General features: G+C 45.4%; 1 protein-coding gene across 2 annotated transcripts in view; it reads left to right on the top strand.

The window, feature by feature from the left end:
* The window catches only part of PDE10A (phosphodiesterase 10A), a 355,946-nt gene that overhangs the window by 310,545 nt on the left and 20,494 nt on the right, over window positions 1–24,907 (top strand). The window contains exons 22-26 of one of the 2 annotated variants that reach the window (XM_059714794.1): window positions 9,536–10,226; window positions 14,730–14,852; window positions 16,034–16,093; window positions 18,612–18,736; window positions 20,651–20,709. In XM_059714794.1, the coding sequence (XP_059570777.1) occupies window positions 9,536–10,226; window positions 14,730–14,852; window positions 16,034–16,093; window positions 18,612–18,736; window positions 20,651–20,709 (1,058 nt within the window). The remainder of the gene's footprint in view (window positions 1–9,535; window positions 10,227–14,729; window positions 14,853–16,033; window positions 16,094–18,611; window positions 18,737–20,650; window positions 20,710–24,907) is intronic. The other variant, XM_059714803.1, reaches the window with a different exon arrangement.

Here is a 24,907-nt window from a genome sequence, read left to right as displayed (position 1 = left end):
GGCTTTAGTATTCCAGGCAAATCCACCTAACTAGGTTCCTCTCATACAAGCCATGATGGGCTAGGTTCTCCCATCAAATTCAGCATCCAGCACCTGGGGTAAGGAAACACCTGGGCCTCTTGTTGAGCCTATTGCTCATTAGCCATTGGGGACTTTCTGTAATAGCCTGAATTGTAACCACTGTGAGCCTCTAGCCGGTGATTAATGACCGGCAGGGGCTGCTTTGCATGTGTTCTGTGCCTTCATGGCTTTTAGATATTTTACCTGTATCTTAAACATCATAGTCCATATAACTGCCTGGCCATGCTAGGCAGTGTTGTGGTGAATTCCATAGATGGTTTGGATGATGAGAGAAAATAATGCTGCCTTTGAAGTAAACAAAACCAGACTTAACCTTGGCTGGCCCAGTGTCCTGGGAGTTGATGGTGCTGTGTAGCAGCAGGCCTTTGTGTGGCTTGTGAATTGGAGGAGTTGGGTTCCTGTTCTGAGCCATTCTCCCTGGAGGGCTGGGCAGCCCCGCTGGGGAGCTCCCAGTAGACTCCCAGTGAACTCTTCTGATGTTGCAAAACTAATGCTAGCAAACCTGCCAACTGCTGTGCTGTGCTAATGGGGGGCAATGTGGACAGTGAGTGGAATCTTTATAAATTCTTCAGCAGTGCCATTAATCTGTCCATTATGTCCATTAGCTATCATATATTCCATGTCCATTTGTACTGGCCTCTCTGTTACAACCATTTCCCAGGTCAGACAGAACCTTTTCTCCATCAGCTTTCTGCCATCAGCCCTTTGTCTTCTGTTTCAGAGTTCCCTCCATTTCTCCTCCTCATGCTTCACTAATACCTCAATAGCCTCCAAGTACATCTTCTCTTTTGTTCTTTCCCCTGCATCCTCATGTTTATGCCAGACATTGTACAGTAGTTAATGCAAGGTCTTCCACGGTCTAGAACTTGCAGATGTGGACCCTTGAAGGCAGTTATTGTTCATTGTTTGATTTCCCTTGCTTTAAACACAAAGGCTTTTTTGGCTCCCCAGGCTTGAGATGCTGCCTCCGGAGGTTTTCCACAGTTTTGGGAGCCCTGGAGATGATTTGAAGCTTCTCTTTTTCAAACTTCCCTCTCTGCTTACTGGCCTGCAAATGAACTAAACCTCCCAGGCAGGATAAGAGAAGGTACATAACAAATTTGCTGCTGTGTTGTGCTTGAGGTAACACTGAGGAGGCTGCACGGTGCTAATACTGTTCATAGCAGGGGTGGGCAAAATGCAGCCCGCGGGCCACATGCAGCCTGCCAGGCCATTCTATGAGGCCCATGGGGCCCCTAAAAAATTTAGAAAATTAACATTTATCTGCCCCCAGCTGCCTGTCACATGGCCCTCGATGGCTTGCCAAAACTCAGTAAGCGGCCCTCCACCCAAAATAATTGCCCGGCCCTGGTTTATAGGGTGGCCATCGAGGTACCTCAAGCATAGAGGGCAATTGTATTTAGTGCAACTGTCCCCACCACCACGAATGTCACGTGCCTCCTGAGGCTGGGGGGCACAGTGAGCTCCCACAGGCAGCGGTGGCAGTGATGGAGTGTGGTGGTGGTGACGAGCAGGCAGCCGTGGTGGTGTCAGCAGTGGGGGTGGACTGAGTGGGGAGCTCCCACAGGTGACCATGGCAGTGCTGGTGATGGGGGGGCGGAGGGGGGAGAGTGCCAAGCAGTGAAAAATAGAGGACATAAAGGTGTTCAGTTTCACATTAATAGAGGACAGTGGGCCAGAAAATCAGTCTGTCCTCTTTAAAACCGGATGAATGGCCACCCTAACTGTTTACCAGGACAAAACTAGGGAGGTGGGTATATGTGGGAGAAGGCGGAGGAGGTCTTGCTGAGAGAAGGTTGATAGTTGTACTGGTGCTTCTGTGAGCAGGCCTGACGTTGGAAGATGTGTCCCTACTCTCTGTGATAAAAATACCTATTTGCAATAGCAAAAATGAATCATGTTATATGGGCGTTGCTGTTCTTCACCAGGATGATACCTCCAGATATGGCATGACTGGAAAGACAGATTCATTTATTTGGGTGCTGGGATAAGCAGCCTGCCCTATTATGTTAGAGACCTACTAGTGCATTTTCTATGTCTGAAATTCTGTTTCATATCCCTTGAGGACTTGCTCAAAGTTCACTGTTCCATCAGTGCCATTTTACAGTGAGTAAAAGACATATAGAGGGGTTAATAGTGTTTGCCATTTATAATTCATGCTTTTGAATTTACCTGCTAGTGCTGTGGATAATGCTGGCATGCAGCTCAATGTAAAACTACCTACCTATGAGGGCTGCGTGTAGTTTTTCCAGCAGTTTCATTTTGATGCTGTTTCAACTCATTTTGAGCTTGAAACAGCAAAATAGAAATGAAACAGAGAGTTTCGAATCAGCCTTGAAATGAAACGAGGCAAGTCAAAGCGTTTCAAAATTTTCGAAACGTTTTGAGTTTTGAAGCTCAAGCTGGTCTTGCCCGTGGGGAAACAGAAACTAAAGTGAGGAGAGGGAGGGGGAAGGACCACTCTTGTTATTGACTGTGCTGCTGGCCAGTGACAGTCATCCTTCCCTGAGGTCCCTTCCAATCCCAGTGCTCTGGGGGAGGGATGGAAAAACTGCACAAAAGGCAGCATTGTTTGAACTGCCCTGCTTTCTGCCTTGGTGTCAGTTGAGTGAGGGTTCACCTTAACACACACACAGTGTCACCCACCCATGTCACGAGTTTTGCCTGTCAGCAGCTAGAGGTGCAGGGCCCCAGAACCCAGACTCCCCCTGCACCAATGTCCTTGACAGCTGGCAGGCTTCATGGCCGCAGCAGGGCCTAGCAGGCCTGCAGTTTTCACCCCCCTGTAACCCAAGATAGACATAGTCCCACAAGAACCCATGTCACGAGTTTTGCCTGTCAGCAGCCAGAGGTGCAGGGCCCCAGAACCCAGAACCCTCTATACCCATCTCCTCGACAGCTGGCAGACTTCATGTCCCCAGCAGGGGCTAGCAAGCCTGCAGCTTTCACCCTGTTGCGCCTTAACACACACACTGTCACACATGTCATGAGTTTTGCTTGTCTGCAGCTTGAGGTGCAGTTTCCCCCAAACCCCTGCACCTATCTCCTTGATACTTGGCAGGCTTTATGCCCTCAGAAGGGGCTACTGTTTTGGCAGTTTTCATCCAAATCAGGCCAAAAATGACACAGTTATAGGCTATAATGGGGAAGCTCAAAACAGCCTATGGGCGAAACGTCGAAACAGCAAAACTGTCTTGACGAAATGAAACGGAACAGCGGTTTCGAATTGAAACGAAATTCAAAATGAAATGCTGTCCCATTGAAATGTTGAAATGGAACAGTGCCATTTCGCAGAGCCCTACTACCTACCTAACTAAATTATCAAAGCACACTGATTAGGGCTTTCAGATACAGGGCTGATGCAGTTATTTTTCTTAAGGACTTTCTAAGCATACTGATAAAATTTTTACATAAAAATGACTGTATAGGGTTTTTCAGTACACAAGATTCTTGCATTGCACTAACTTCTCATATGAATACCACCCTCAGTCAAAACACAATATATACTTTGTTCATAGATTCATAGGTTCATAGATGTCAGGATCAGAAGGGACCTCAATAGATCATCGAGTCCAACCCCCTGCATAAGCAGGAAAGAGTGCTGGGTTTAGACGACCCCAGCTAGATACTCAGCTAACCTCCTCTTGAAGACCCCCAGGGTAGGGGAGAGTAGCACCACCTCCCTTGAGAGCCCATTCCAGACCTTGGCCACTCGAACTGTGAAGAAGTTCTTCCTAATGTCCAATCTAAATCTGCTCTCTGCTAGCTTGTGGCCATTATTTCTTGTAACCCCCGGGGGCGCCTTGGTGAATAAATACTCACCAATTCCCTTCTGTGCCCCCGTGATGAACTTATAGGCAGCCACAAAGTCACCTCTCAACCTTCTCTTGCGGAGGCTGAAAAGGTCCAGTTTCTCTAGTCTCTCCTCGTAGGGCTTGGTCTGCAGGCCTTTAACCATATGAGTGGCCCTTCTCTAGACCCTCTCCAGGTTATCTGCATCCTTCTTGAAGTGTGGCGCCCAGAATTGCATACACTGCTCCAACTGCGGTCTGACCAGTGCCCGATAGAGGGGAAGTATCACCTCCTTGGCTCTGTTTGTCATGCATCTGCTGTTGCACGATAAAGTGCGATTGGCTTTTTTGATGGCTTCGTCACACTGCCAACTCATGTTCATCTTGGAGTCCACTAGGACTCCAAGATCCCTTTCCACCTCTGTGCCACCCAGCAGGTCATTCCCTAGGCTGTAGGTGTGCTGGACATTTTTCCTCCCTAGGTGCAGCACTTTGCATTTCTCCTTGTTGAACTGCATTCTGTTGGTTTCTGCCCACTTGTGCAACCTATCCAGGTCTGCCTGCAGCTGTTCCCTGCCATCCGGCGTGTCCACATCTCCCCATAGCTTTGTGTCATCTGCAAACTTGGACAGAGTACATTTCACTCTCTCGTCCAAGTCACTGATGAAGACATTAAAGAGTATCGGTCCAAGGACCGAGCCCTACGGGACCCCACTGCCCACACCCTTCCAGGTGGAAACCGACCCATCTACCACGACTCTCTGGGTGCGACCCTCCAGCCAGTTCGCCACCCACCGGACTGTGAAGTCATCCAAGTCACAGCCTCTTAACTTGTTCACCAGTATGGGGTGGGATACCGTATTGAAGGCCTTCCTGAAGTCTAAGTATACGACATCCACCCCTCCTCCTGTGTCCAGGCATTTCATAACCTGGTCATAAAAAGAGACTAGATTGGTCAGGCACGATCTGCCTGCCACGAACCCGTGCTGGTTTCCCCTCAGCATAATTTGTCCTGCCGGGCTCTCACAAATGTGAGCCTTGTTGTACAACTAGACAAGCCTGGAATGATATAGTTGCTTGGCAGGAAAGATCTAGTTGGGGATGGTCTTGCTTTCAGTAGGGGGTTGGACTAGATGACCTCCTGACGTCCCTTCCAACCCTCATTTTCTATGATTCTGAGCCTCATCATGGAATAAGCACCTATCTATTGTGAGGATGTATTTTGAAATGCTTGTATGAATTTGGTGCACGCAGCTGAGGAGATGTCAGGGTAAGGGGGACACTACAATATGAATAAGGTTGACAGCTAGATCAGGCTCCAGTGCTTGCAACGCAACATGGTGATAGTGGGTAATTCACTGGCTTGATCAGGGGGTTCTGGGGAAGGGGTAGTTTCATAACCCGTGGCCAGCAGTCACCATTTTGAGTAGGTGGAGAGAAAGTCGAGCAGAACTCAGAAAGGATCCACTCACATCCACCCTAATGCCCAGTGCTAGTGATTTAAAAAAAACAACCCAAACACAAATACCAGCTGTATACCTCAGCATCCACTTACAGCTAATGCAAATAAATGCAAGCTTGATTGCTCTTCTTGTCAAGGCTGATGTTGGCTTCTACAGTATTGCTGCATGTACAGTATTGTACAGCCTGCTGGCTGGCTACTGGCTCAGGGATGGCATGTCTGAGTCCAGTTGTGTGGCATGTCAGTGGGGCTCCTGAGAGGCAAATGTCTCCTGGTTGATTGTTACTCACATTCTCTATCCTGATGTCCCCTGTGGCATCTAGTCCATTGCCTGCTTCTGATACAGGCTGGCACTTACTGCTGATGCCCTCTGACAAAATTGATTCCAACTCCTTGTATAGGATGGGCAGGTGGCTTTAGCACTCATGAAGGTGTAGTTTCTAACCCTGACATCAAGTCTTCAGGCTTGATGTAGCATTGAATGGTGTCCCACTGCCATCTCCTTGGTGATAGCTTTGCAAGCCTACTGTTTGTGGTCACCACTGCCAAAAACTTACTGCATCCTTGCCCCACCCCACAGTGTGAGAAGGTCCAGGACTTTGTCACGGGTCCAGTGGGAAGAACAGCAAGCAGCCAGGGCAAAGGGTTAACTGGGATAAAACGCAGGTGAGCTCCCAAGGTGCTGATCTCTGGAATGTCTGCACTCAAAGAGGAAGGATGTGACCATGTGCCAGCATTCAAACAAGGGGTGACCACTTGTCTCTGTGACCCTGTGGTGGAAGAGGCCACACTGTAAACAGAGAGGACCCTTGGGTGAGAGAGTGCAAAGGTGTATGGGAAAGTAGCCGGTGGACCACCAAACCATTTCAGTTCAGAGAGACATGCATGTGAGCACTGCTCCAAAGGTATTTGCTCTGAGGCAAAATTATTCTTGGAAAAATGGAACAAGAATAACATTAAGTTTATTCCTGCCTCATGCTGAGACAAGAGGTTGCTGTATGTGGTACAGCTCTTTTTACTTCAGGACAACAAGATTCACTGCAGGGTAACTTGTTCATATTCACCAATCCAACTAATATGAAACAGACCATGATTTAGAAGGTCAGGATGTGTACAACAGTCAGATGTGTTAACAAATCTAGTTAAAAAGAATCCCTTCCCTGAAAAGGAAAAATCAGAAACATCTCCCAAAATGTCCACGTCTCACTATTTTTGGCAACTGCATTAAAAAAACCCAGTCTTTAATTTAAAATCTAGGATTGAAATGTGTTCTTGGACTCCCATAAAATACTGCCATTTGTCACCAACAGAAATGTTTGTAGGCATTCCTAAGTTGGAGACCAGTTATTTACTGGGAAAAGAGAGTGGCATACACTCTCTTAGCCCTCAAGCAAAACTGTGCAGCATATTGATGGGGGCATGTTGCAGAGGGTGCTTCACCTGCTGTCTGATTTGCTGCTTCACAGGTTTGACTATCTGGGGCTGTCAATCAAAGTACTAATTTTACTTAAAATCAAGAGTTTGCTGGAAAACTTTTCCTATTCCATGAGAATATTTGAGATTTTAAACATTTTTCTTCTTCTGAATGGGGATGAGAAATTTTTGGGAAGCAAAAATGTTTTAAAAATGGTTTGGATTCATCTAAATACTCTGTCTCCAGAATTTTGAAATATTCCATTATGATTTGGATGGTTGTATACTTATATATATATAATTTAACATTTTTATAATATATATTCATAGATTCATAGATAGATTCATAGATGTTAGGGTCGGAAGGGACCTCAATAGATCATCAAGTCCAACCCCCTGCATAAGCAGGAAAGAGTGCTGGGTCTAAATGACCCCAGCTAGATACTCGTCTAACCTCCTCTTGAAGACCCCCAGGGTAGGGGAGAGCACCACCTCCCTTGGGAGCCCGTTCCAGACCTTGGCCACTCGAACTGTGAAGAAGTTCTTCCTAATGTCCAGTCTAAATCTGCTCTCTGCTAGCTTGTGGCCATTGTTTCTTGTAACCCCCGGGGGCGCCTTGGTGAATAAATCCTCACCAATTCCCTTCTGTGCCCCCGTGATGAACTTATAGGCAGCCACAAGGTCGCCTCTCAACCTTCTCTTGCGGAGGCTGAAAAGGTCCAGTTTCTCTAGTCTCTCCTCGTAGGGCTTGGTCTGCAGGCCCTTGACCATACGAGTTGCCCTTCCCTGGACCCTCTCCAGGTTATCCGCATCCTTCTTGAAGTGTGGCGCCCAGAATTGCACGCAGTACTCCAACTGCGATCTGACCAACGCCCTATAGAGGGGAAGTATCACCTCCCTGGACCTATTCGTCATGCATCTGCTGATGCACGATAAAGTGCCATTGGCTTTTCTGATGGCTTCGTCACACTGCCGGCTCATGTTCAACTTGGAGTCCACTAGGACTCCAAGATCCCTTTCCACCTCTGTGCCACCCAGCAGGTCATTCCCTAGGCTGTAGGTGTGCTGGACATTTTTCCTCCCTAGGTGCAGCACTTTGCATTTCTCCTTGTTGAACTGCATCCTGTTGTTTTCTGCCCACTTGTCCAGCCTATCCAGGTCTGCCTGCAGCTGTTCCCTGCCCTCCGGCGTGTCCACTTCTCCCCATAGCTTTGTGTCATCTGCAAACTTGGACAGTGTACATTTCACTCCCACGTCCAAGTCGCTGATGAAGACATTAAAGAGTATCGGTCCAAGGACCGAGCCCTGCAGGACCCCACTGCCCACACCCTTCCAGGTCGAGACTGACCCATCTACCACGACTCTTTGGGTGCGACCCTCTAGCCAATTCGCCACCCACCGAACTGTGCAGTCATCCACATCACAGCCTCTTAATTTGTTCACCAGTATGGGGTGGGATACCGTATCGAAGGCCTTCCTGAAGTCCAGGTATACGACATCCACCCCTCCTCCTGTGTCCAGGCGTTTCGTAACCTGGTCATAGAAAGAGACTAGGTTGGTCAGGCACGATCTGCCCGCCACAAACCCATGCTGGTTTCCCCTCAGCATAATTTGCCCTGCCGGGCTCTCACAAATGTGAGCCTTGATAATTTTTTCAAATACTTTACCAAGGATGGAGGTGAGACTGACCGGCCTATAGTTGCCCGGGTCCTTCTTCCTCCCCTTTTTGAAAATGGGGACCACGTTAGCCCTTTTCCAGTCCTCCGGGACTTGGCCCGTGCGCCACGAGCATTCGAATATTCCCGCCAGTGGCTCTGCAATGACGTTGGCCAGTGCCTTCAGCACCCTCGGATGGAGCCCATCTGGGCCTGCCGACTTAAAGGCATCCAGTTCTTCCAAATGACTCTGCACCACCTCAGGATCTACGCATGGAAGTCTGGCGCCTTGCTGCTGCCTCTCTACAACCCCAGTGAGAGACTTGTCGTGCCCCTCGCTTAGGAACACTGAGGCAAAGAACTCGTTGAGGAGTTCAGCCTTGTCCCCTCTATCTGTCACCAATTGCTTCTGCCCATTTAGCAGGGGTCCTATTCCTCCCTGGGCCTTCCTTTTACTCCCAATATATCTAAAAAACAATTTTTTGTTGTCCTTTACTTGGGTTGCCATCCTCAGCTCCATGGTAGCTTTGGCCCGCCTAACTGCCTCCCTACAAGCACAAGCAGAGGAGGTATATTCATCTTTAGTGATCTCACCCTGTTTCCACTTTTTATGTGCTCCCCTTTTGGCCCTTAGGCTGCCCTGGATTTCTCTGGTCAGCCATGGAAGCCTCCTGGCCCCTTTCCCTCTTTTGCCTTGCTCGGGGATTGTCTTGCTTTGTGCCCAAAGGATCGTTTCAAATAAAAAAGTTGTGGATGTGTGTGTGTGTGCATGTGTTACTCTTCACTATAAGTTCATTTCAGAAAATGGTCTCTTTGAACTAAAAATGATTTTTTTTCAGTTAAACATGATGGAAAAATCTGTTTGTTTGTTTTTTCAAATTCAAGACTATTTAAAACCTTTTCTTTCAAAACAGAAAAATCCTTTATTATCATTTCCCTTAAATCATTTTTGAGTCGATGAAAAACATCTTCTGATGAAAAACATTTAGTTAAAAAGTGTCTGACCAGCTCTTCTTACAATATGCTATAATCAAACTAGAACAGGTTAGGTTTGTGTTAAACATTTCTCTAAACTAAAACTCAGCTATTTTCCTTTCTTTCCTCTCTACCCTAATCTGTGCTGCAACGGTCAGTTTTTCCATGGCAGACAGCAAGCAAGGAAGGAGCCTTGCATACCTTTTGGATGGTGTGGAAAAGGCCCACAGAACTGAAGTTCAACTTTACACATCAGGGCACTTAAACCTTGACAAGCTTTATAAGCCCCAAAGGAAATTAAAACAAGGCTACTGGGACAGTGCCAGGAAGACAACACATGTGACTAAAAAAAATCTATTGCCAGCCCAAAGTGAAACAGCCAGGAAGATAAAACACACTTCAGCTGAAGTCTTCTCCAGCCCCACACTGGTTTCAGCATGGTTCAAATCTGCCTCTTCTACTTACAGATGCCCTCAGCCACCCCTGGGCAGTGTCCCAGTAAATACCTCATTAGTTTCCAGTCTATTGGAAATGCATTCGAAAGATATTAAAAACAAAATACAGGATGGAACTAACAGACTCCGTTTGCCACTTAAAAAAGAAGAGTTAGGTGTACCAGAGATGAAAGTGCTGAAACACAGGCCAGTTAAGAACAGCCGACAATGTTTTGCTGAAGTTGCCAAGGACAAATACCAGTTTATGCCTTCATACTTGGCGGGTCTGACTAGAACCGATCAGTTTAACAAGTTTCTACGCTTCCAGAGGGATATTATTGGAAAGCATGATCTGCTAGAGAATGACTTCACCGGGAGCAAAGCATCAGAGCAGCATGAAAGGAAGTTGGCTAAGGTAAGGAAAAGTGTCTAAATTACCCAATTACCAGAGCAGTGGGGAAAAAGTCCCCAACGTGAGCGACGACAAATCGCATCATTGTGATGAGACAGCCATACTTTATCTCCAGGGAGAGAAATTAAGATATTCAATTAATAGAAATTAAAGCTGGAAAGGACCTCTTGGTTCTTACTGGGGCAACCAATTAGAATTGTTTTTCAGTGCTAATGCCTAGTTAATACTGCTCTGGCAGGGAAATATGTGGCAATCAGCATGTGAGAGAGTCATTTTTCCAGGGAGTAGGGTCCCTTGATCCTTGCCATGATGGGCAAGGAGGACAAATGTGTTGTTGGCCATGAAGCAGCCATAGGTTAATGACCTGGAAGTATCTATTTATTTGACCGTGAATGACATGGGATCTTTCTTTGGAGCCTTGCATGTTGGCTGAGAGTGGTATTGCTCTTCAGTTCATGCTGTTGTGTCTGAGATTAGTGGCTGACAAATTGATTGCTTACTATGATTTGCTCTGGGCTATAGCTGTGGAACTTGTTCACTGGATGACTGCAGCTGGGCACTGTAACTCAGCTTGAAGAGGAAGAAAGTTTGGTTGGTGATAGGGCCAGCCGGCTTGCATCCAGCCTTCAATGCAGGTTGTCCCCCTCTCCAAAATAGGCTTTGATTAAACATGTCCTATTTCTGTGTAGATCTGAGAATGAAGCACAGATTCTCTGCTGCAGTACAGAATTTTGTTTGCTCTCTCTCAGACCAACATGGCTACCAAATACATTCCTGTTTGCTTTGTTGCACACAAGTCTGCCAACACTAATTACTGTATGCTCAGGTAAGAGGTTTCAGAGGTCTCTAAGGAAAGTCCCCTACTGATAGAGTGTTCTAGCGATGGTTCAGTGGGACTTCATACTGCTTAGTTGTTTCTGACCATTGATGTATTGATTCTGAGTTGCTTTTTCCTCCAGTTTTATCCACACGGGTCACCAGGCTGAGGTAAGAGAACAGTATGGAAAGGAATGAATACTAGCCTTCTAGTAGCTGCCTGATTATAGATAGGCCTGACATTACTTTAAGATGCCTAGAAATAGTATTGATGCCTTATTCTGAATGCCAACCTTGCCTGAAACTCTATTATATCAGTTGTATTAAAAAGAAATTTACTGGCAGGAAAAGGTGGTCACATTGTCAACAGAATAAATCAGAGACATTACATCATTGTGAATTGGGCACAGCTGTGACTAAAAGAGGTTTGTCATCATTTGAAATGAAGGGCTTACAGGTTATTCATAGTATAAAGGCAATAATAACTCTTCCCATGGCAATAAAACCACAATTAATCCGTTAAAATACATTTTGCATTAAAAATGCTAATATTTCTCTCTGCTTTACTTGTGGTAGATTAGAGCATTCTTAGTATCTTTGAGCAAGCTGTGTAACAACGTTGTTTGTGGAGGTTTAGGAATAAGTTAGACAAGCACTTGCATGGGATAATTTCAACTGGGATGATCCTTCCAGACCTACTTTTCTATGTACAATTCTTTGAAAAATGTAAAAAAAAACAAAAAACAAAACCCCCAAAAACAAAACCCCCAAAAACAACAAAAAACAAGTCCCAGAACAAAGTCAATTGCTTTTTGCACCTTTATTTTTTCAAAAACCTTGCTTTAGCTGTAATGAAGTGTATGCTAGCCAGCTGTACAAACAAACTTTGGTCTTTGATCACATCTGAAATTTTTTCCTTTAAAACTTTATTTATGAGGTGTATATGTATCATGTTATCATCTGAATATGGATGAGAAGAAATAAGCTATAAGTAAGGAGGAGAGGATTCATAGATTCATAGATGTTAGGGTCGGAAGGGACCTCAATAGATCATCAAGTCCGACCCCCTGCATAAGCAGGAAAGAGTGCTGGGTCTAAATGACCCCAGCTAGATACTCGTCTAACCTCCTCTTGAAGACCCCCAGGGTAGGGGAGAGCACCACCTCCCTTGGGAGCCCGTTCCAGACCTTGGCCACTCGAACTGTGAAGAAGTTCTTCCTAATGTCCAGTCTAAATCTGCTCTCTGCTAGCTTGTGGCCATTATTTCTTGTAACCCCTGGGGGCACCTTGGTGAATAAATCCTCACCAATTCCCTTCTGTGCCCCCTTGATGAACTTATAGGCAGCCACAAGGTCGCCTCTCAACCTTCTCTTGCGGAGGCTGAAAAGGTCCAGTTTCACTAGTCTCTCCTCGTAGGGCGTGGTCTGCAGGCCCTTGACCATACGAGTTGCCCTTCGCTGTACCCTCTCCAGGTTATCCGCATCCTTCTTGAAGTGTGGCGCCCAGAATTGCACGCAGTACTCCAACTGCGGTCTGACCAACGCCCTATAGAGGGGAAGTATCACCTCCCTGGACCTATTCGTCATGCATCTGCTGATGCACGATAAAGTGCCATTGGCTTTTCTGATGGCTTCGTCACACTGCCAACTCATGTTCATCTTGGAGTCCACTAGGACTCCAAGATCCCTTTCCACCTCTGTGCCACCCAGCAGGTCATTCCCTAGGCTGTAGGTGTGCTGGACATTTTTCCTCCCTAGGTGCAGCACTTTGCATTTCTCCTTGTTGAACTGCATCCTGTTGTTTTCTGCCCACTTGTCCAGCCTATCCAGGTCTGCCTGCAGCTGTTCCCTGCCCTCCGGCGTGTCCACTTCTCCCCATAGCTTTGTGTCATCTGCAAACTTGGACAAAGTACATTTCACTCCCACGTCCAAGTCGCTGATGAAGACATTAAAGAGTATCGGTCCAAGGACCGAGCCCTGCGGGACCCCACTGCCCACACCCTTCCAGGTCGAGACCGACCCATCTACCACGACTCTTTGGGTGCGACCCTCTAGCCAATTCGCCACCCACCGGACTGTGCAGTCATCCACATCACAGCCTCTTAATTTGTTCACCAGTATGGGGTGGGATACCGTATCGAAGGCCTTCCTGAAGTCCAGGTATACGACATCCACCCCTCCTCCTGTGTCCAGGCGTTTCGTAACCTGGTCATAGAAAGAGACTAGGTTGGTCAGGCACGATCTGCCCGCCACAAATCCATGCTGGTTTCCCCTCAGCATAATTTGTCCTGCCGGGCTCTCACAAATGTGAGCCTTGATAATTTTTTCAAATACTTTACCAAGGATGGAGGTGAGACTGACCGGCCTATAGTTGCCCGGGTCCTCCTTCCTCCCCTTTTTGAAAATGGGGACCACGTTAGCCCTTTTCCAGTCCTCCGGGAATTGGCCCGTGCGCCACGAACATTCGAATATTCCCGCCAGTGGCTCTGCAATGACGTCGGCCAGTGCCTTCAGCACCCTCGGATGGAGCCCATCTGGGCCTGCCGACTTAAAGGCATCCAGGATGGAGTAGATGACCTGCTAGATCTTTTTCCAACCCTAACATGTAAGATTTGGAAGGGCTATCTATGTCAACAGTCACAAAATATACCCTTATAAAGGTTATATTCCTTGGCAATGACTACCTTATTTTTCCCACTCCCTGGGCTACCAATTTTCTGTAAGGAATGAAATGAGGGATTCTTAGGGCTAGATTCTCAGAACCTGTGAATTGGTTAGATTTGTTGAAGTCACGTAGATATTTGGATGGTGATGAAGATGCAATTGGGTGTAAATTTTATACCTCCATGATGCAGGTGTCAAACTTACACTCAAGTTGCCGTAAATTGTCATATTCACTGTGCACTATGGGCATGCATGTGTAGACATGTTCCTGTACTGCACAGTAATTTTCGGTTACTGCACAGTAATTTTAGTTCCTGTGCAGCAAATGTGCACATGTAGACGTGCCCTGTGAGTACTTTTGTGGACTGAGATCACTGTTTTTGACCTGTGCCATCTAGAACCAGGTGGCAACTACATCCAGGGGTGGACCTGTGTAGCTGTACAAGATGATAGCTTTGGTTCCCTGCTGCCCCCAAATGCCAGAGTCCTCTGTGGAGCCTAGGCAGCTGTGGCACAGCAGCTGTGCCCCTATATGTCCCATATGGGCAAGGGGAAGGCACAGGAAGGGGGAGCCCATCTACTGTGCCACTGTCCCCAGCTGACCCTTTGAACCCAACACCTTGCGCATCTGCTGCCTGCAGCCCTTGGCTGGAGTGGGTTAGGAGCAGCTCTGAGGCTCTGGTCACCCCTGGGTCAGGTAGTGGCAGCAGGTGGGTGCCCTGGGCAAACCCTGCTGGAGAGGGGACAGAAGGGGAGGTGCTACTGAGTGCTGGAGGGAGGGGGTGGTATGAGCAGGGGAATTCATACCTGCTTCAGGGACTCCAAAAATTCCCAGGCTGCTTGTCTATTCACTGTGGAGGGATTGGCAGGGGGGGAGGCAGGGAAAGGCAGCTCTGGGAGCAGGTTCATAGCCACCCCTATAGCATAAATTACAGTCCCTGCACCCCTTCCTTTTCAAAATCCTAGATTGCCTATGACAACATCCAACGCATGTATGCTGTAGTTCTCAATCCTGGTTTTCCTATAGGATCTCCAGCAAATCTGTGATTGCGATTGGCCCCATTTCAAATACCTGAAAGTCTTCAGGGATGTGTTTGAGGATATTTGCAACAGCTCTTTGATATTTGGTGATATTTTGAAGGAAGTTAAGGTAAGAGACCTCTTGGGGGTTATCACAGCATGATCTAGGCTGGACATTTGTGATAGAGACTCCAATATGGAGCAGAATCTAAAAGCACTGTGAAGAAAATTGAGTTTCATGTTCTGTTCTGGACACAGTGGGTGGGTGTATCAACACAAGATGTTTCCTGAGGAGCTGACTAATTTGCTCTACAGTAAAGATCTCGGTGTCTACATGTGTGCCCCTATTGGGGCACAGGAAACTAATAAACTCCATAGCAGGGTAGTACTTGTAAATACAAGCCTGCTGTGGAGTTTTTTGTGCGCAGCAGTGCACATGTAGATGCTGCCCTGGCTGGCTGAGGCATGAGGATCCTTCAGTTCAGGGGCTGCTTGCTGGCTAGCCCAGCACTGAAGCACCCTCATGCCCCAGCTAGCCCCTTCAAAGCACATTGAGCCAGGTCAGAGCAGCTCCGGGCTGGTAGGCTGATCCCCCAAGCTCCCTGCTTGCCAGAGTTGCTCCAACTTGGCTCAACATGCTGCGGTCCTGAGAGCATGTTCAAATGACATGCCTGGGAGCAATAAACTCTGGAGCAATAAGGTCCAGAGCTGTAAGCTCCAGAGTTTATTGCTTTGCTTTAGTTGCATGTGTAGACATGACCAGTAAATGCACTTCTGCTTCCCAATAGCTGGCAGAAGGCAGAAAATAGAATAAGATCCTGGAGCACTGGCAGGGAGATGAGGAACTGATGATGAATGGGGTGGATGGATAGTGATAGGGATGACAGCAGTGGTAGCAGAATGCCCTGGGCTCAGTATAGCCTCTTCTCAGCTTTGGAGCACCCTCTCCCTTGACACCTGCCAGAGCCTGAGCTTGGACATCCTCCTAAAGCACTGCAACACTTTCCTATTTGGGAAATAATTTAGCAAGCAAGGCTAGGCTGGGATGCTGTTTAGGGAGCTTTTGGTTATCCTATTTTATTCTAGTTGCTTTTATATCTTGTTCTGTCTATTACTAAAAGCTGTTCTGAGCCTTTTTTTGGGGGGAAGGAAGGCATATAAATCAAATAAATATGCACAAGAGCAGAAAATGATCTTGAGCTTGTAGACCACATTTTCTGGTGATGAAGTAAAGCCAGGCTTTGTCATCTCTGAACCAAACCATGTGGTGAGTGTTTGCTGACATCCCCTATTTCCTCTTTATTTGTTTAGAATGTATATGAGCTGTACATGGCAATACTTCTGGACTCGCTGCCTGCAACACAATACAAGGTAATAGTCATGTGTCAGTAGTAATTCTTAGTTAGGTCACCAAGGCACTGTATCTTGGACTCAAAGTTTGAAAAATAGTCGTTTTTCACTTGTGCCCAGCATGGAAGTTTCCTTCGATTACATGTGTGCTCTCATCATTTGTAATGTTACAGAAATGTAAGTTACTTGGAAATGTACAGTCCTTGATTATTTAGTTCTAATGATATAACCACATTTTGAACCTCTAACAATGATTTGTGCTTATTTTTTATATGAAGATCTAATGTTTGCCCTATACTTTATTACTTACACAAGCTTTGGCTACAGAACCAGTAGCAATGGAAATTGAGATGATAGATTTTTAGGCACAAACACAAGAGTTGATCAAAAATAGCATGAGTTGAATATGCTGAAGCTGTTCACTCACACACTACCTTTATGTAATACACTGTGTATAATATATATACATTCCTGGGGACTATAGCTTTTAAGTTAATACTGAAGAGTGTTTGTCTTGTATTAATATATGTTCCATTTTCTTTTTTAGTCAGGGAAGGGAATTTGAACTGACTGAATGCCTCAGTGGCATTTGTAATTTAAATTCTGAGTTATTTATCACTAACTCACTGGTCTGAATCTGTCCCAGTTGGTAGTGAGTGAGGATCTGCACCATCTAATTTGTATTGGTAGTCTCTGTGAAACGGTTAAGTGGTTTCACTCCAGGTCCTGGTGAGCATACATCGTCTTCATACAGAATCACCTTCACAAATGGTAGGGAAAAGATTCTGAATATCTGTCAAGCTGCAGTTTGGAAGCTCTGTACAGGAATGTTTTGAAAATGATATATTTAAGGCACAAAAAGCAGGGAAGTTGAAGTAAGGAAAGGTCCCCTTCAGTGGCTTTTGGGGCAAGCACAACATCTAAATGTTAACTTCAGTGTTTGTACTGGAAGTTACATAGGGCCATGTAAATATTCTAAGCCAGACTCTTCTGTCTAGTAAGGCCAAATTGTGCTGCATAGCCTTAAAGCAGGAGGAGAATTCCTCTTGTATAGAGGAACTCTCTATTAGCATAAAGCTGATTTAAGTACAGGCAACCCTCACCATTTGTGGGGGATACGTTCTCGTATCCCCCGCGAATGGTGAAATCTGAATCCCCTGCAAATGGTGATTCCTGCATTCGTGAATGCAGTGCCCTGGTGGCTGGGGGGGCACAGCTACTCTGGCATCAGCAGTGGCAGAGCGTGGCAGCAGTGGCAGGAGCCCAAAGACAGCAAGCACAGAGCTCCCAAGGAGCTTCTTTAAGTGTATTTAAGAAGCGGGTTCGGCATTCGTGAATATCTGAAACCGCAAATGCCGAACCCGCAAATAGTGAGGGTTTCCTGTACCTCCACCAACTTTTGTACCAGCCACATCTTACTCCTAGCAGACGGGGAAGGAGGCAGCATGTCAGAAAGTTCCAAAATGAGCATAGAAAGGAGTCAACAATTGCCCAGCTTCTCCCTCAGCAAATGTTAAGTCTGTAGCTCTAGTTTGTACTGATTTTTAGAGGTTTATTTTACATTTATGATTTTTTTTTTGAATTCCATGGATGAAAATCCTCTCTCTCCTGGACATTTTGTCATTTATTTTAATGGGATAAGGATTTTACCCCTGGACATCCTCTCCTGTCCTTAATGGCTTTCTGGACTGAGTTGTGGTGTTGCTTTGTACTACATCTGATCTGCTGAGATCACAGTGGAAGGTAATGGTGAACCTGGCACCATGGACAGAAGTGAAATTGTACCTTGTCTCACACCACCAATACACTATGCAGTGGCAAAGCATCTAAGGAATTATGTCTAGGGTGACCATATGTTCCAGTTTGCCCAGGACAGTTCTGGGTTTCAAAGGCTGGTCTTGGGCAGCTTGGTAAAAATTAAAATGAGCATCTCAGAATTGCAGGCTTGTAGGGTGCAGTCCAGTGGGGAGGTTGAGTGACACGGTGCATCAGGCAGGTCCACTTCCCCGCTGGACTGCACTCGTGCCCCTGCCCACTGCCCTTTGCCATTGCCTGCAGCAGTGCTGCAGACTTGAGCGGGGGGGGGGGGGGGGGTGGGTAGTATCCCAGATGTCCCGGTTTTCCTTAGGGTCACCCTAATTATGTTCCACACAACCAAGCCTTCAGCTGGGTGGTGTTCTTTTCAGTTAGCAGGGTGAAATGTGTACAGCTGTCAGTCCTTCCTTGTGCTGGTACCAGTTTTTCCTCTACTCTTTTGAAACCTCCGTGGAATTAGAATGAGTTCTGTGGTTATTGTGGTGCTTGTTCAGCAGTTTTTTCTGATTCATAACTGGAAATGTTAACACTTCCCCGTGAAGTGCCTCATTTAGAAACTTCCATCAGGATTGATTTTCACCTAAAAATGATTAAGAAAAAGAGGCCAGGCCTTGCGTATCCAGTGAAGGGGAAAAGCACATACACGTTTTTGAATGCTTCTTGCTTCTGCCTGTTATAAAAGTTCATGTCCTCCTATTTCACTCTTGTCTATGTAATCTCACAGACTTTGTTGGCTCAGGCAAGAGGTATGGAAAAAAGAGCCACAAAGAGGCAAGAAATAGAACAGACCAGGAGAGATGTACAATTTCTTATGAAGAAAAGCAAAAGTGCTCTGGAGAGAAATGAAGAGTAAGTGCTATAAGTGTAATACACTTCTATATTGGATCTACCTCTAATAGCTTGTGTGCATTGAGGGGCAAAAGTAAATGGAAGTGTTCATACCTCACATTACTGAGAGTGTCTGATTGTGTGCTGAATGTCCAAGGACCCTTGTCAGTGGTCTATTCTGGAGTTCTCCTTGGGTGCATCTCCATGAGATTCTAACTGTGCAGTAGCTGAATAATACTGTGCAGTAGCATATCACAGCACCAACAGTGTTAATACGCTACTGTGCAGTAGCATCACTATAAAGGTGTTTGCTAGTGCTACTGAGCAGTAACTCTGGTTACTGTGCATTGATTTAGTACTTAATGATACAAGTACTAAATAAATGTGCAGTAACCACTGTGCAGTAGCATCCTGTGTAGATGCTCCAAGTATGCATCTGAAACAAGCTGTTTTTCCTCTCCCCACAGAATACACTGTTAATTTTTTTCTCCCCATATGCACTGAAACAGTCACATCCACTGAACTTTTCTGCTCCTACCCATCACTCCCTGCCACCCACCTCAAGAATTCAGAAGCTGCTGATTAAGCCGATGGACTTTCTCCCTCACTCATCTTTTATCTCTTACATCTGAGCAAGTTGGTCAGGATAAGATAACTTAAGAGGTCTTTTAAATCTATTTTGAAGTTTTGTTTTTTTTAGTTTATTACATGTGTACACTTTGCTCCATTTACACTATGCTTTCAAAACATATTTTTTATGATTCTCTAATTGTTAAGATACTGAAGTGTTGTAAAGACTGATTTAAAATAGAGGAAATGCTGGTGAGCATAAGGTTCTAATTAACAGTAGCTAAATATACACTTGTGTATATGTGCCTACAGAGAGAGGATACATGATGGAGTGATATAAGGTCTTAGCAATATGAATTTGGCTGAGAAGGTTACCGTAGGATCTGTATACCATACTACTGTATAGAGTGTTTAGTTTATATGCTACAGAAAAGCAACCCTAAAACTTTTTTCTTTTTCCATCTGCAAAGGTACTTTTGTTAAGACAAGTCCAGCTGAACAGAGTTCCAAGAGAATTATAATAAACTTTTTTTTAAATGACCTAATGTAACTCCAATGTTGTGACAATTTTCAGTCTAGAAGTCAATCCCCATGAGACATTTCAGAGCTAAAAGAAACCCTGTGTTTCAATAAATGCTTAGAATGCCTCCATCCTAGTGGTATTCTCATTTCAAACCCTGCAGGAGTGCTCGTTATCAGAATTTAGAACTGTGACATTTTTATTTATAGCTGCATAATGGGTATATAGGGCATAGCTGGTACATACAACAATATTTGGCTTCTCTTGAACTTTGGTCTCATGTAATTTTGAGGGAAGGGGAATTCTCTTTGTAGGGTGAGAAGAATGAACTATTTATTTCCAAGGCTGATTATATTTTTTTTAAATGGCATCTACCTGAAACTTAGAATTTTAAGAAGTACAGGAGAGATGAGTTAGCAAGCAGAAAGTCGGTGAGGAAGTTGAAGTATACAATAAACTAATTGCTCACGTGATTGGTTTTACAAAGTGTCACATGTCTAGCTCCTCCACACATGCTGCTGGGATGTATGTCATTGCTTCAGTGCCAGAAACAATCTGTTTTCTCAGAAAGGAAGTTGCCAGTGTCATGATACCTTTTTCGTGGAACAAAGGTCTAGTCAAATAATGCATCAAGACTATACTCCTAGTAGGGCAGGGATAATGAGGCAAAGTCTGGGATTAACACTCAGAGCAGAATTTGGCCTATGGCCATCTGTATGAATCCTCACATGAATAAGAACTTCAGGCTTCCTTGCACTGCATGATCTCAATTCCAGTGCATAGTATGGTAATGAAAGCATGGCTGTCATCACACTAACATATTGTTTTCTTTTGTTCCATTCTAGACTCAGAAATGAACTCGAAATTGAACTGTGGGTGAGTCCAACTCCTGAGGAAGAGGCAGGTAAGTAATAATCCAGTTCTGATTGACATTAAAAAACAGAACACAGTATGACTCAGGGCACTGGAAAATTCGATGTAGCTTTTAAGCCAAAACAAAACAAAACAAAACAGACATGAACGATGCGTGCCTCTGGAGGCTGGGGGTGGGGGCATGGCGACCTCCCATAGGCAGCGGCGGCAGGGCCATGGTGGTGGCAAGCGGGGAGCTCCTGCAGGTGGCTGCAGCAGTGTTGGTGGTGGGGAGGGTGGGGTGGCAAGCACTGACTGGCAATTAACGACTACCTGCAGATGCTGCTGGTAGCATCGACGGCAGCTAGCAGCGATCGGGGACTGCCCACAGATGCTGCCGGTGGTGATGGCAGCAAGGGGGGTAGGGTAGCAAGTGGTGACCGTCTGCAGGCACCACTGGCAACATCGATGGCACTTTTTTTCAGGGGGTGCACTGCCAATCTCAGGGGGTGCATGTGCACCAATGAAAACAGAAATAAAAAAAAAACCAACCTCATTTAACTTTCATTTACTTTCTTCTCCAGGTATCATCCTGGAGTATAGGGCCCCTTATGGAATAGAGTAACATTTTTATTATGTTTCTTTTGCTCTGTGGCTGATATGATGCCCATAAAAGTCAGTAGGAGATGTTCCATTTATTAAGGAATGTAGAAATTGCCATACTGGGTCATACCCACAGATCATCTTGTTCAGCATCCTCTGGATAGCATTAGAGGTCTCAAAGGAAATTTCCAGAAATCCTCTTTTGACAGATACAGGATAAGACGATATTTCATGAAGATCTCCTACTAACCTCTAAATAGTTAGAGTCCATTAAAACAATCAGCTTCAGGTTTTATAACCCTTCCAAAACCTATTTTAACATTAAATAGAATAGCTCTGCATACACTTGTTATCCATATAACTCTCCAATCTATCTTTGTAATCTTACTAAGTTATTGGCCTCAACCATGACAACAAAGTGTGTTACATGTTGAGTGAAAAATGATTTCCTTTGATCAGTTTCCACTTGACTTCAGTGGGCTTTGAAGCAAGGCCATTTAGCTGTTTCCAAAATGAAAAGAATATGTAAATCTAGAAGTCTCCAAAAGGAAAGCAGACTATTTTATGGTGAGCTGGGACATTTCTGAAATCTGTAAAATGTCTTTGGGTTAGAATCTAGTATGTCAAATATGACTGCACAAGAGGCCTGTGTGAATAGGGAAGTATTCGATTTGGATTTGGCTGATTTGGAGGATAATGATTCAATTCAGTAACTTGAATCACTATCCCCATTTGATTTGGCCAAATCAGAATCGGAGATTTGATGCTGTTTCGGTGCTGATTTGGAGATTTGGATCCGCTGAGGAGAGGCAGGCACAGCTGGGCAGCTGCAGGCTCTCTCGCAGCTCCTCCAGCTGTGCCTGCCTCTCCCCAGGTTGGGGGAGCTGCAGGAGTAGCCCCCGTGGCTGCTCTGCCCAGCCCCGCCTGGCCCCAGCCTCCCAGCACTTAAAAAAAAAAAAAAAGAAAAAAAGAGCCCCGCACTCACTGGCTGCGGAAGCAATGATTGGGGCCGATGAGGGCTTGTGGCAGAGCCCTCTCACACAGTGTGGGGAGGAGGGATTCTCCCTCCCCCTGCTTGGCACCTGCACAGCAGCTGCCCCATCACATGGGTACAGCATGGCTTGGTGGGATGCCGTGGACTATCTGGGAGCTGGGGCTGGTAGGGCTGAGTGGTCCCAGGCTTTGGCTGATACCTGGATCCACCCCAACTCCTAGACAGTGCATGGTGCCCTACCGAGCCGTGCTGCACCCATACCATGGGAGGGGGGTGCTCTACAATGAGCCTTCAGAGGGCTCCAGTCACTGCTGCCAAAGCCGGTGAGTACAGGGCTTTATCTATCTTTTTTTTTTTTTTTTTTAAATGCCTGGAGGCTGGGGCCGGGCTGGGGATGGGGCTGGGCAGGGCAGCCATGAGGGCTTCTTCCCCGGAGAGGCAGGCACAGCTGGAGGAGCTGCTTTGGATTCAATTTGGACCTTTTAATGGGTCTCCCAGTTTGATTTGGATTTGGAGATTCAGCCGCTGAATCAGGCCAAATCTCTGAATCCAAATGGAATTGTTGACCGAAGCTTCACACAGCTCTACTGCACAGTAAATTTATATTTTATGCATTTGTTAAAAGTTTGTACATAATGCAGACACAAAGCATTGCTACTTCTTATAGCCTGGTGAGAACATATTAATTGGTAAACTGAAATTATATAGATAGACAAAGTAAACTGTTTCCTGGAAGTTTTCTGTAGAGGTGCCTTTTGCCTACTCTGCCCTTGATATAACTAAGGCAGCTAAGTTCAATGCACAGTGAAAGATGAAGAGATAACATTGCTCTGGCCCACACTTTCCTCTTCAATAAAGAAAACAATATTTTACTCCAGGTTGTATGTGAGCTGTTATCATTGCCATATTCTGGCCATTAATATGACTACATAAACTCACTCTTCTGAACAAGCTTTTTGCATGAAAGGTGTTGTATAATCAAACAAACTTCTGCTTTTTCATCCCTCAGGAAATAAAGTGGCTCAAATTCCTCTCTGATGTAGCTCCATTTACTTCATAAAATATATGCTAGGAATGCAGTTGCCCTGCTATGTTGTTTCTGCAGCCTGGTACAGGCTTTGAATTCCAAAGCCTTTCAGCTAACCCAGTAGAGCAATAATCTTTGGCTCTAGACATGCTGCAGGGCTAATGGATAAAACAATCTCAAGTTTCAAGGCTGAGACATTTCTGAAAAACAGAGTTGCACAAAATGAGTTAGAAGCCTTTTTAAAAAGAAGTGCTTATACTTTGTTTAAAAGGGTTACAACTTAAAGATACTCATCCAGTTATCCTTAATCTTCCCTTTCCCACCTTCTTAACTGCATGTATGGGAAGTTTCAGGTGAATTGGAATTAAAACAAAGTCAGCAGGAGTCAAGTACTGTTTTTATTCTCCCCTTCTCTTTTATTACAGTTGTGCTGAGAGGGCCCCAGGCATGAGATTGAGGCCAAGATGTGCAAGGAACTGTACAAACCCATAATAAAACAGAACTGTGAATAATTGACTGGGGGGTGGAGGGGAGCGGGGCTTACTGTTCAAATGAAAACACTTCATATTGAGTTGCTCCCAAATGATTCTTTTTTTTCGTTTTGTTTTATCCCACAGAAGAAATAGAAAAAATTCAGGTTGAATGAAATGTTCTTGATTGTTTAACTCCACTTTAACCCCTTCAATTTTTCATTTCAAAACATTTTATTTTGAAGATGTCAAAACACTTAGACTTTTCCTAAATATCTTATACTTTTTTGGCCAAAACCATTAACTGAATTTTATCCTAATTTGTGAAGTGTTTTGGTCCCCCTAAAACTGCATTTTTTCCCAGCAAATAACATACTCACTCTTCTGCTGTATCTCAGGAAAGACTGAAGGCTAGAACTTTTCAGTGTGGAAAGGAGAAGGCTGAGAGGGGATATAATAGAAGTCTTTAAAATCATGAGGAGAGTGGATAAAGTGAGTAGGGAACTGTTATATACCAAACTCCAGGATACAAGAACTAGGGGACACCCACTGAATTTAGCAGGAGGCAGATTTTACACAGTGGGTGCATCTATATGTGCACTTTAGTATGGAGCTGACTAATTAGCTCTGCATTAAAGCATCACCGGGTACACATGTGCCCATATTAGGGTGCAGTAAATTAATTAACTCTGCTGTAGGATAGTACTGTCTGGGACAAGTACTATCCTACAGCAGAGTAGTTATATGCACCAAAACACACATGTAGATGGTGACAGGGGCTGGCTGGGGCATGAGGGTGCTACAGTGCAGGGGGCAGCCTGTTGGCTGACCCCTGCACTGTAGCACCTATGTAACCCCGCCAGCCCCTCAATAGTGCGTTGAGCCAGGATAGAGAAATCCCAGTTTGGCAGGCTGAATCCCCAGGCCCCCACAGACAGCTAGGGCTGCTTTATCCCAGCTTAGAGTGCTGTGGTTGTGGGCACACATGGAAACACTGTGCCCGGGAGCAATAAACTGTGGTGCAAACTGTGCCACAGTTTAATGCTATGTGTTAATTGCACGTGTAGATGCAGCCAGTGTGCAGTTTACTTATGGAATTCATTGCCACAGGAGGTTGTATATGTAAATAGGTTTAAAATAAGACTAGACAGATTCA

This window comes from Alligator mississippiensis, chromosome 1 (assembly GCF_030867095.1).
Source record: "Alligator mississippiensis isolate rAllMis1 chromosome 1, rAllMis1, whole genome shotgun sequence".
NCBI classification, from domain to species: Eukaryota; Metazoa; Chordata; order Crocodylia; family Alligatoridae; genus Alligator; species Alligator mississippiensis.
Note: the sequence above shows the minus strand (reverse complement) of the source record. Positions and strands in the feature narration are given on the sequence as shown.